This window comes from Falco peregrinus, chromosome 2 (genome assembly GCF_023634155.1).
Source record: "Falco peregrinus isolate bFalPer1 chromosome 2, bFalPer1.pri, whole genome shotgun sequence".
Taxonomy (NCBI): domain Eukaryota; kingdom Metazoa; phylum Chordata; class Aves; order Falconiformes; family Falconidae; genus Falco; species Falco peregrinus.
The window spans coordinates 109,081,146-109,093,351 of NC_073722.1; the positions used below are offsets into that span (position 1 = coordinate 109,081,146).

At 43.2% G+C, this 12,206-nt stretch overlaps 1 protein-coding gene across 1 annotated transcript in view; it reads left to right on the plus strand.

Annotated features, from left to right (window-relative positions):
- Window positions 1-2,670: 2,670 nt before the first annotated feature.
- The window catches only part of ULK2 (unc-51 like autophagy activating kinase 2), a 40,233-nt gene continuing 30,697 nt past the window's right edge, over window positions 2,671-12,206 (plus strand). The window contains exons 1-3 of the mRNA XM_027790945.2: window positions 2,671-3,415; window positions 4,737-4,829; window positions 6,091-6,132. Coding sequence (XP_027646746.1) covers window positions 3,323-3,415; window positions 4,737-4,829; window positions 6,091-6,132 — 228 coding nt within the window. The 5' untranslated portion in view covers window positions 2,671-3,322. The remainder of the gene's footprint in view (window positions 3,416-4,736; window positions 4,830-6,090; window positions 6,133-12,206) is intronic.

Sequence of the window (12,206 nt, forward strand, 5' to 3'; positions counted from 1 at the left end):
AAAAAGAAACAAACGCAAGACACAGTACTGTGGGCTTTTGAAGGATCACTGTGGTCAATTAGACATGGTACTGGTGCCTCCTGCCCAGCCATGCTTTTTGAGCATGCTGGGTATTTTATTGTCCTGCCGAGTGGCTTGTCAGAGCAGAGCAGTGCATCCCTCAGAATGCTGCAGGGCTGCCACCACCTGCCAGCGCTAAATGGTGGGTATCTGTATTCCTTGAGCAAGGGAGGAGCAGCATGAGCCCATGGGATTATCTTGCGTTGCTCTCCCAGTCTTTGGTAATGAGGCTTCCTTTGGGAAAGGCTGGTGAATTCAGTATGTTCTGTCTCTGACCTCTTTCAGCAGCAAAAGCAAGTGAAGGTGCTGTTTGTAAGTAGGTTTATTGTAGTTTGCTTGTGCTGGATGACATCTAGAAACTCTCCCAGACACTAATCAAGGACCCAGCTGAAATGAGTGACCTGCGTGCAAATCCCACAGCCCTTCGTTGAGCGATTTTCAGTCCTCAGCCCGTTCAAATCCCAGTGCGATGGCAGTGTGTTTAGTTATTCTGGTCAAACCTCCCTGCCGCTCCTGGCTGTTTTGTCCTTGCTGTGCTGAAACAAACCTGCTCCAGGGCTCCAGCCCCATTACTAGGACAAAAGGACACCAGCCTTGCTGCTACGGAAGGGAAATGTGTCTCAGTTTTGAAGTGTAATGCAGAATGGGTGGCTTAGAAATTCCTGTTCAAATTTCTCTGTTCAAAAGGCATCTTTCTGGATTTTTTTTTCCTTTTTTTTTTTTAGCTTCCCTCAAGTGTAGCTTGTGACATTGACTTTGGGGTGAGGATACACGCTGATGCTGAGAGGATTAATACTGAATGTGGGAATCTGTGGATGGCAATAAACAGCAAATTCTCAGCGAAATTATTTTCTGAATCAGAATATTTTAACACATTGAGACTTGTGGGCTTTTTCCTGGTTTTAAAGGGGCACTGTGAATACATACTAGAAAGTGTCTGTGTTACTACCAACACTTAATTCATTATGAACTTGGAATATTTTTACATCTTTTATTCCTTCCACAGAGGTGTTCTGAGCTGCTGCAATTAGTTGATCAGCTTTGCTTTTTCAGTTTTGTTTGTTAGGGTAGTGCCATGCATGGATTTTGGATGAGAGCTCAGAACTTCAGAAAATAAAGGGGGGATTCAGTCTTGAGGGGTTTAAAAGCCCTTTGGTTCTCTCTGGCACAAAACAGATGTCTCAGGATTCCTCTGATATCTCCATATAACGTCTAGAGTTTAAAAGCTGACAATATTCCCTTAAGAATCTTTGGCTGAATATTTTAATGTAATTGTCTTTGGAGAAGTCTTTAACTGTGGAGGTTTTGACATGGCACACAGTTCCTGTAGTGCCAGAAAGTGAAGGGAGATAGTGAAGGATAGGGAGAGGACCAACCATGTTAACTCTCTGCTCAGTCTCTATTTTAGTCTAGTGGCACTGAAAGCAGACCCTGTATAATGTGAGAGAAGGTGCAGCACAGCTCTGTGGGGTCAGGGCTCTGCCCTTTGTGATCCCAAGGCACACCTTGTGTCAAATGGAGGGTTAATCGCTGCTGTGATGTCAAAGTGCCAAGGGGAGGTCTGGGACAGGCGAAAGAGCATGCATAGGTGAAACTGGGACATGTCGAGATGGAGAACACGGACAGGGGCAGAAAGCAGTGAGGAATGGAAAGCAAAGGGAAGGAGTGCAATTATGTAGATCTGTAGGTGAAGGTCAAAGGCTTCATGTGACTGGTGTGTGGTGGCTGGTTGTGGTTTTTTTAATGTTTGTAATGTTGCTGTAAACAGCCCCAGGCTGACCTAAAAGTGCTGCAGGGCAGAGGCTGTAAATTACAGACGTTGTTTTCCTTATAAAGAGAGCAAGTAACTTGAAGTGTCTTTGGCTTACAGCATTTTGCATGCTTGTTCCTCCATTGCTTCTCAATTCATTGGCGCTCCCTGTATTAGATCTGATGTAGAGCCTTACTTACTAATGGAGCAGGGACCATGCTGAGAGGGTGCAACCCTGGAGTTGCTGGGTAAGCAGTATCGCTGCCCTGTCAGCAAGGCAGGGTGGGACACACGGATCACATACCTGCCTTCCTGCCTCTGGCTGCTGCCTGACTCATGGCACTTGCCCTGCCTGGCTCAGTGCTGAGGGCTGCAAGCTGACGGGGCACCTACTCTTCTGGTTGCCCCTCTGCTTAGTCCTCACTGGCAGGTGGGCCTGAGGCTGCCAAAAGAACTGCTAAAGTGAAATACAGCAAGTGCTAAAAGTGGTAGCTGGGCCAGGGGGGCTTACCTCGAGCTTGGCCTTCCCGCCCCGGCTCTGAGGTGAGGAGAGGGGTGGGCGCCAGGGCTTGGCGCGCACCTTGTCCCTGAGGGCCCGACCCCGGGGGTGGGTTGGGGGCGTGTGGGGCCGGAAAGGACCTGAGGGGAGGACGGGGCGGCGGGCTCAGCCGCGGTGTCCTGAGGGGAGGATGGCGCGGCCGGACTCGGGGCAGAGCACCCCCCTGAGGAGATGGCGGCGGAGGGACCCCGCCTCGCGCTCTCGCCGGGTTAAACGGGGTGAGGCACTCTTTAGCCGTCGGCGGAAGCAGCCGAGCGCTGGGGCCTGCGCGAGGCGGCCTATAAAATGCGTGGGGTGGCGCGGAGGTCTGGGCAGTCGGAGCTGGGGGTCGCTGCTCGCGGATCGCTTGGGAGACGCTGACGGAGTGGCAGGAGCCTCAGGAGGCGGTGGCGGCCTGAGAGACCCCCGTCTGCACCCTCGCTGCTTCCTCCCCTCCCGCGCGGGGGGCGGCGGCGACAGCGACAGCCACCCCCGGAGCCTCGGGCCGCGCCTCCCCCCGCCCTGCTGGATGCTCTGGGGCTCGGTCCCTGAGGGGGGCCGCGGCGTCGGCAGTCCCCGCTGTGGCGGGGCCATGGGGGCCGGCAGCGGTAGGGCGTGGAGACCCCTTCCCCGCTGAGGAGGCCCCTCGTCCCGGCGCCGATGCCGCGCTGTACCCTCACACCCGGCTGCTGAGAGACTTCCCCCCCCATCCCCCTTCCCCGCCTTACCCTCCCCATGCCAGACGGAGCCCCTTGTCTCGGAGACGCCCTGCAGCAGCCCCGCCGGCCCGGGGGTCTGCGGCTGCCCCCGCGGTATGAGAGGAGCTGCCCTCGCCGCCGGGGGCAGCCAGGAGAGGGGCAGGCTCCCACCCCGCCGCCGGCTGCCGTGAGGCGGCTGTAGCTGCCTCAGCTGGAGGAAGAGCCCTTTTGTTTTCCTCCCTCCTTCCTTCCCGGGGCTTCATGCCCCGCTGAGGGATGATGGAGGTGGTGGGGGACTTTGAGTACAGCAAGAAGGACCTGATAGGACACGGAGCCTTTGCTGTGGTCTTCAAAGGTCGCCACCGCAAGGTAAACAGCGATGGGCTTCGCCCGCAGCCGGAGCGGGGCTGGTTACACAACCCGGGGCCGGGGTCGCTCCTCCGAGCTCCTCCCGGTGGGTGACAGCCGGGGCGGCGCGGGGGGGAGTGTGTGCCCTCTGGGGAGTTTTATCGTGATACGGAGGTCTGGGGAGAAAAAAAGGAGAAAGACGGAAAGGTGCGGGGTGGGCTGAGGTAGCGGGGCGGGGGCGGCGGGGCCCGGGGCTGGGCCTGCGCCCGGGGCACCCCCGGTGGGCGGCCTGCCCTGCCGCAGCCCGCGGCGGCCCGGGAGCCGAGCAGCTCCCAGCTTCTATAAACCCTTTTTTTTTTCTCTCTCTTTTTTTTTTTTTTTTTTTTTTTTTTTTCCCTTCCTCCTAAAAAACCAGCAACCTATCCGCGTTCCCACCTCTCCCCTCTGCTGTTTGGTAGCTCCCTACCATAACGGCGAGCGGAGAGTTGCACTGTATGGGAGGCTGAGCCCTTTGTTTGTCAGGAGGGTCATGTTTATCTCGCTGGATAACGAGGGATCTAATGGAAAATTGTCTCCTTTGGGATTGGCTGAAGATTTCTTAAATTCAGAGGTGTCTGGTTTCCTGGCGTGGCTTGCTAATCGCCCCGGATATTCATAGTTACGTTATGGGTTCTTGATGCTGTGAGAGTTTATTCTGGTGTTGGTGCCTCAAGTGCTCAGCTTTCCAGAAAACAACTCCAGATTTATCATCTTGGAACATTAAGGCTGTGCTCTCAAGTTGGAGAGGCACAGTGCAGTGATTTTGGGGTTAAAAAAAAAAGGGGGGGGAGAAAGGAAAACAGGAACTTTAAAGGCCAACGGAGATGCTCTCACCTTACAAATAAATAGGCAATTTATTTTTAGATAACATGTAAACAGACAATGTAGAATTTTACTTAAAAACCCAGATGTTTTCTTGTGCAATTTTCAGCTGTAGAGCATAAGAAGGCTGAAAATGGGAAGTCCTTAAAGGGAGAGTAAAAGTAACACAGTCAGTGAGAGAGGACTAAAAAGCAGATATATAGCACCACTACCAAAAAATAAATAAGATGTGATTATGTACTTCTGTTTTTTTAAAAGCTTTGGAATCTGTGAAAATGTAGTGTAGTTGCAGCTGGATTTTAATAGCTGTCTAAGCTATTGTGGAATGAAATAGTTCTTGATGGTGTCATGTGACACAGTAGTCACTGGTGGGTAGAGTAGGGGTGATCTTGAAACTTTTTCTCCTGTGCTTTACTAGCTAGTTGTTGGATAAAGTTAAAAAGAGTATAAAACTGACCATACTTTTTTTTTTTGTTTCCAGAAAACTGATTGGGAAGTAGCCATAAAGAGTATTAACAAAAAGAACTTGTCAAAGTCACAAATCCTACTTGGAAAAGAAATAAAAATCTTAAAGGTATGTTAATTTGCAGTGATTTTTAAAGCTGCTTTACTTGAAAAGAGACTGTTGACCTAGTTCATTCCAGGTCATGGATAGTAGCACAGTAATTGCTGTTCTGCTGTTTGTTTCTTTGTTACTTCCAGGGGAAATCCCGAACTAAAAAGACCAAGGAAAAAAAAAAAAAAAAAAGATAATTTTTAGTTATAGAAACAGTCTCAAAAAGGGCTATGGGCATGCTTTTATAGGTAAAAGTGGGAAATTGTTGTAGAACCAGTCTCCACACTTTGCTTATTGCACATGTAGAAAACTTTGTCCAGGATGGCTAATGTGGCACCTTTCCCAAGCAGTGCATACAACAAAAGTCATAGCTGAGGGTAAAATGTCTTTGATCTTTCTTCACCTTCTTTGCTTGAAGATGCCTTGAAAGCTAAAATCAGCATGCTGAATTTGATTCCTGAAGCAGTCTTCCCACATCTGAGTTGTGTTAATCGACTTAAAATGCGTAGCGTGGCTCTAAAGAAGGAAATAAAATGGAGCATCGTTTATTCTTTCAACACTATTTTATGGAAATATTTCCTTGGATGGTCTCTTAGCATTCTCTGCTCTCTGCAGTTAACAGTATCTGCTTCCACGTAGCTTTGCAGTAATAATTAGGGCTGCTTTCTTTCCATGTTCTTTCCAACCTTCTGAGATACAACACTATTTTATATACTAATATATATATTATATTCTAGTATATTTATTATGTACCAGAAATTGTGGTGTTGGGTATATTAGTGTGCTACAAGTACTTAGCAAAGACAGATACTTTTTTTTTTGAGGAGTTACAAATAATTGCATAATCTGTCCTGTGACTTTTATTTGGTGTTACTTGGTTTGATTTCCTTTTTTTTTTGTAGAATGGTAAGGTTGACTTGAACGTTGTGTGGTTGGTTACTCTGCTAAGCAAGAAATTGAATGGGACTATAAAATTAAATTTAGTCATTTTCCAATATTCATTAAAGGATTTTGTGCTGTAGTACTTTCTGTAACAAGACACAGAAAATAAGTTCTGGAAGCAAATGTTTTTATAACCTCTGAAGATATTGCCTAATTTCCTGTTCCTGTAAATATTGTCTAAATAGCTGGGATTTCCTCCGAATTCCATCAGATGGTCTAAAAAAGATGCTACCTTTCTTTGTAAACTTTGGTTCTCTTTGATTGTTGCCTAGCATATTAGATTTAAAATAATAATACTAAAAGGCTATTTTTGTAATGCAAATATTTTGTTTTACAGGAACTTCAGCATGAAAATATTGTAGCACTCTATGATGTCCAGGTAAAATATATTTTGATGTCTTTTTCTGCATTAAAAATTATTTATGAATGTACAATGCATATATATGTATGCCAAGTAGAAAATTTTGAATGGCCATGTATTTTGTTGCTATAATCAGTTTGGTATTTAGAAAAAGAAATCCCGTTCCCTAAGCAGTGGCAGGGGAGTTCTCTCATCTTCAGCACACTATGCTCTTATACCGTATTGGCTTGGTCTAACAAGGAGGATACACACTTGGGATTGAAAGCTGTGAGGAATACAATTTATTTCCAGGCAGCAGGGTCAAGTGGCACCCTGAGAACCTCTGCAGAGGTTGTTTGTGTAGCTGGGTCCTGTCTCCAGAGAAGAAGCATCAGCTGGGCTGGGAGCTCTGTCTGTGGCAGTAACTATTCTCCTGAATTAGCCTTGTTTCCCTGGCCCTATAATTTAATTGGAAAGTGGGTGTTTGTGGATAACGACTGAATACACCTGAAGGAAAATGTACTAGTAGGAGTTGATCTGAAGGGATGAAGCAAGTGACATTAAGAAGTCAACTTAAATTACTCTGTTGTAGAAAAGGAGCAGCATCTTTGATAACTCTGTAACCAAGAAATGTCATGTATAGCCCTGTATAGTCATGGTGAGGAAGAACCAAAGGAGGAAGACCACCACGATTATGCATGTATATATTACTGTTGCCTATGTACAAAAGGATAGGATGAAGTATAAAAGCCAAGCAGACATTTGAATCTTTTAAAGTAGGAGAAATAAATATTGTTTCAAATTATTGTCCTCTTTTTATTCCCAGGATTCTGTCTGATAAAGTGGAGGAGTTAGTTTTCTAGCCTATCTAGGGTAGTGTGTTCTACTTAGTAGGAAGTACATTTTTTGTATCCTAAGGCCTGCAAATGTTGAGTAAAGATAAATATGATGTGATGTAGGTTATACAGCCATTTGTTCTGCTTGAATAAGAGCCATACGTTTATCTCCCGGGCTCAATTCTAATCTTAAATACAGTTACACTTATGAAAAAATTATGAAGAACCACCCATGGGGCACTGCATAGTTAAAGCAATGCAAAATAGACGTTTTGACCTTGTTCAATATTTTGTGTCTTTACACATTTGCATCCTAAAAGGTTTTCAGCTTACATGTAGATGTGTATCTCTAGCCATAGAAACCTGTGTTCACGTGACCCATGCTAGGCAGCCTCAGGTTTTATTGTGTGTACGTGTCCTGTGGTGCTACTAACTTCCATTGACTTTTGGTACAGAGATGGATGTTCACATAGTAACAGACTGTGCATCACAGCTTCCCATTTGGATGTGTAGACTGTTTTCCCTCCTGGGACTTGACTTCAGAACTCTGCATTTTGGATGATACTAGCTGCTCTGAGAGGGAAAGTGTAGGCTTTTGTGCTTCTTGAAGAGACCAGTTTTTCCTGAGTATTGCGAAGTGGAAATCAACTCTCAGCATCCCACATTTAGTATATCCAGACATCTTAAAAGAAACTGGAATGGTTGAATGAGGGCACTGGTGTGTGAATAAGCAGCTAAATTTCAGATTTATCATTTACAGATGTTTATATGTGAAGAATACTTACTCAGCTTTGCAGCTCAACCTGAGGGTAGTTGACTAGATAGGTATTTTTATGATTTAACATTTTGTATCGTCTAAGCCTTGGAGAGGCTCTTGCTTCTCTTGATTTATGTACAAAACATCCACAAGGGAAGAAAGCTGTACACCTGTCTATGGTTTCTTTACCTAAAGGTTATTTATAAACATAACTTCTATGCTTTTCTCTTCTGCCACAGGAAAGAGTAACCTTAGAGTGACAGGACTTCTGGAATGATCAGTCCTGTATTCTCCATTTGAGAAGGGGGTGTTGTTGTGTTGTTGCTTGTCACTGACTATTGCATTTAAATAAAGTGAAAATTTAAAGCAAAGAGAAGGGAAAACCTGTGTCTCAAACCTTGGATATATTTCAAATGCATTCATGGCAAACATAAAGCTTGGCAGTATGATGCTACTTCTATAGAAATTGCTTTGCGAAATATGGTCTAAAGAATGTGACACTTGCACAAATAAGTTTTTCCCTTTCTGCACAGGGCTATGTTTGTGAAATATTATACATCATTAACTTGTATGATTACATTAATTTGTAACCCAGCAAGAACGAACACTATGCAAGGCATTCACATGTCTAGTAGGCTGTTACACCTACTAATTTTCTTCAGCATTTCATGTTCTAGCATGTACTGCCCTTTTTGTTTGCCATAGTATTGTGAACATAGTGATATAGTACAGCAGATAAGACTTTAGGATTTCAAGCAATTTTTAAGTTACAGAAGCTATTTTTTTCCCCCTCAGTGCTGGAGCCAGTGGAGTCTGTGTCACAGTAGGAAGTTCTCAGTGTGACTGGCAGTCTGTTTTATTTTTGTAGTTCTGTTGGTCTGAAGTTTTTCTTAACCTTAGTGTGAAATAAGAAAATGCTCAGGTTTCAGATGCACTGTTTGGCAGACCATTTAGCTGAATAATCCAAGAACTGATTGTTGTAGCAAGTTTTCAGATAGAAAAGACTGTGTGCTATGTAAGTGGCAAAACAAGTGAAAAAAAGTGTATACTAACTGCAATGAAGAGTAGATGTTTTTTTCATCTCATAATATTAAAATGAAATTATTGTACTTAATGGCAGTACTTTGAGATTAAAGCTGTACCCCTGCGTAGCAATTTGAAACATATATTGTTAAGTTTGAGAATGAAAGGGTAGTTATTATTTTACATATTTGAAAAGACTTCATTTGGAATTGTTTTCACAGGAGGTAGTTAAATTCCTTCTCTTTCATCTCTGTTCATTTATGGTTGGGTTCCTGTAGCATGATTGTGACCAATGTCACACAAGTCAGTGTAATAAATCTACATACACCATTACGGTTTTAATTAGATCCAAGGAGAACTTGTGAGCCATTCTGCTTATAGTACATGAACATTTTAAAACCTTTTACATCGCTGTTGGTTCTGCTTCTATGAACACCATTTTGATATGTTACTTAATATGTATAAGGTCCACTGAGTTAAATTACTAGAAATGCCCATTCATCTGGAGACGCACCCGAGTGAATTGGTGTGCCATTAATGTATGTGCATTGGTTGGCATAAAAATTTTTTGTTCTGGTGCCAGCGTGATAATTGTCCTTGATTTCTGTAAGGTGGTTACATGCAGCACGGGCAGGTTTGATCTACAGTTAGGCATTTTATGTAAGCTGAGTATATCATTATTTGTGCCATCTCAGAAGGCCAGGGATCTGCATGCACCAGGGCATGAAGAGTGGTTCTAAGTCTGAAGGCATTTTTGGAGATACTTAAATATGAAATCTGTATCTGTGACAGGCAAATGTTTTGCAGTAGTAGGGCTCTGCAAAATTAAGATATGCAGCTCACCTCTAAATGTGAAATTAACTTTTTCATGAAGTGAAATGCTTAAAAAAACCCTCAGAATATAATAGATGGATAGCAAGACTTAACCTGTTGAGACTTTTTTTACTTGCATTCTTGGGAAGAGTTTGGTAGTCTTTCATTCAAGAATAAAAACCTCCTGAATCTCTAAAATGGTACAAGAATGCAGCTCTTTTCCCATGGTGGTGTTGTGGCACGTCATTGATCCTGCAAAAGACGATCAACCTTAGATCCTGTTAATTAGGGAGATGGAGCCCAGTATTTCTCAAAAGGAGTCTAAAATAAACTCCAACTCACCAGTATAAAGTACATTGAGGTCCTTGGATAAAATATTATAGTGAAGTATGAAGGTATCAGTAAGTTATTTGGAATGTGCTATCTTTAGGATGTGAATTTACAGTTTTGTGTGGTTCATGATCCCAAGTGTGTGCTGAGTAGAACTAATCTCTTACACAGTGCCAGACAGTGCCTGTTTTAGCAAATAATTTAATTCAAAACCTCTTTAGAATGTCAGCCATCAGAATGAAAGCCTATAATGTATCTTGGAGATAGTGCTTTAGAAGAATGAATTTATGTCTTCACTGTATGGAGTCTGAAGTTTTGAACAGTAGTTTAGGGAGAACTAATTTCTAGTGTGTTACTGGAGAAACAGTATCTGAACAGAAATTGTTTCTTGTCTTAGCTTGTTGGTATGTAGCAAAGTAACTGCAGCTGCTTCTGCTATGTCCTTGAAAACAGTGAGAGCTGGCAGGAACAAAGCCAGTGGTCCTTCTGGTACCTACACCTCAGCCTTTACTTACAAGTGCCCATGAGTTCTTACTAGGGATGCTTATGGAAGGAACTATATTTATCTATACCTGTTGTTTTACCAGTGGGAATTAAATATTACTGTTTGGTTTACCCAAGGACTCCAGTTGGTCTGGTAGTATTGCATGTATTTATTGAGGCATTTGCTTCAAGCATTCTGTTGTGTGCTCTTGATCTTGGTGTCTTGCAGCTTTGATTGCCTCTGTGCCCTCATCATAGCTGTTTCTGAACTGTTGTCTTTTGAATGAGATATCTCGGTATTTTTTCCCTCAGCTCCTTGATTAAGGCCTTTGTGCTTGTTGGTATTCATCCTCACTGTGTGTGGAAACAGTCATAGGAAAACATGCTGTTCAGAAAAGTTTTCAGATTAAAAAAAAAAATAAATCCTGCCCTGTAAAATTGTAAAGGTTTTGAAATACAATCTGGCAGGTGATGCTAACTGGAGGGTTGGCTAGGACAATACTGGGCTGCAAAGAATGACACTAGTGTAGGTGTTGAAGATTAGGAACAACCAGTTAGAATTTGTTTTGGCCCACAGAACCAAAGAGTTGGAGTTACTACACAGTCCTTAGCTTACCTGCTGTGCCTAGATACTATAGTTTCTATTTCAGAATTGTTTCAGAAGATCTAGTACGCAAGCATGTTAAATGTTTGGTGTGCTGTGAACAGTTTTCCCTTGCCTTTCTGTTGTGCAAGCAAGCTAGTCTTTCCGTCTCTGTCACTACCTCCCATATATATTAGTTAAGTACAGCATTTCACATAACAGAAATGAATGATACGGCTATTGTGGTACATTTCTCCACGGCTGATTGCTCTTTTATGTGAATAATTGGCAGCATGCATGCTATTTGAATCCGACAGGCACATGTCAAGTGACATTTAGTCAGAGACTTAACGTTTAGCCAGAACTAACAAAATGTTCAGTCCTTTAGATGATATAGAGCTGAACACGTTAGAAGCTGCTGCTGTGGTGCACTGAGAAAGCAAAAGTACCTATAATATAGTGAGAAACAGCCTTACAAATATCTGGACCCGTCCATTTCCACTAATCATTAGAACTTTTTCCAAATGTATTTAATGCTTAAAAAAACCTAAACAAACAAACTATTCATGGCCAAAAAATTTAAAGCAAATATAGCACAAATTAACATATCAGAAAATTAATCGGATAATAGTAGTGCATAGGCTGTCAGGTTAATTCGTGCTCTTGGGACTCCAATCATAAACTGCAGCTAAAGGCAATCAACAGACTTGGAGCAAAAACATAGTAACTATTTGTTTGCCACAGTTTCTGCTTTGGCAGCACACTAAGCTCCTTGCAGACTTTCAGCTTATTCTAAAGGAGGGCTTCCTAACCAAAAAGAAGTCTAGGGTATGTTTCTGCCAATGCGCTAGAGCTCTAGCAACAGCTGTCAGAAGTAACCATGGATGTTTTGACTTCTTTTTCAATTAATGTCTTTTAAATGGAGCTACTGCGCTGAGCCTGTGATTTGGGTTGGAACTTCACGTTCCTTGAGACAGCTATTGGAAGTCTAGAGTTAAAACACAGCAAGTTTTGGCAAATACTTTGTCTCTTCATCTCGTTCTATTAGGTTTATCTGTTAGCTTTCAGAATTGTAAAATGGTTTCCTATTAACCTTTGCTATCTGTTACTTCAACTTGCAAGTAAAACCTAGATTCAGAATAAGAAGAAGCAAAAGCAGGTTTTTGTCAAGAACACTAAGCAACAAAGCAAGGTATGCTGGGCAAAACTGTAATTGTTGCAACACAACATACATTAGTTTTGCTTGATTGTTTTTCTAGGTAGAAGGTAGGCCAGGGCAACCCTGGCT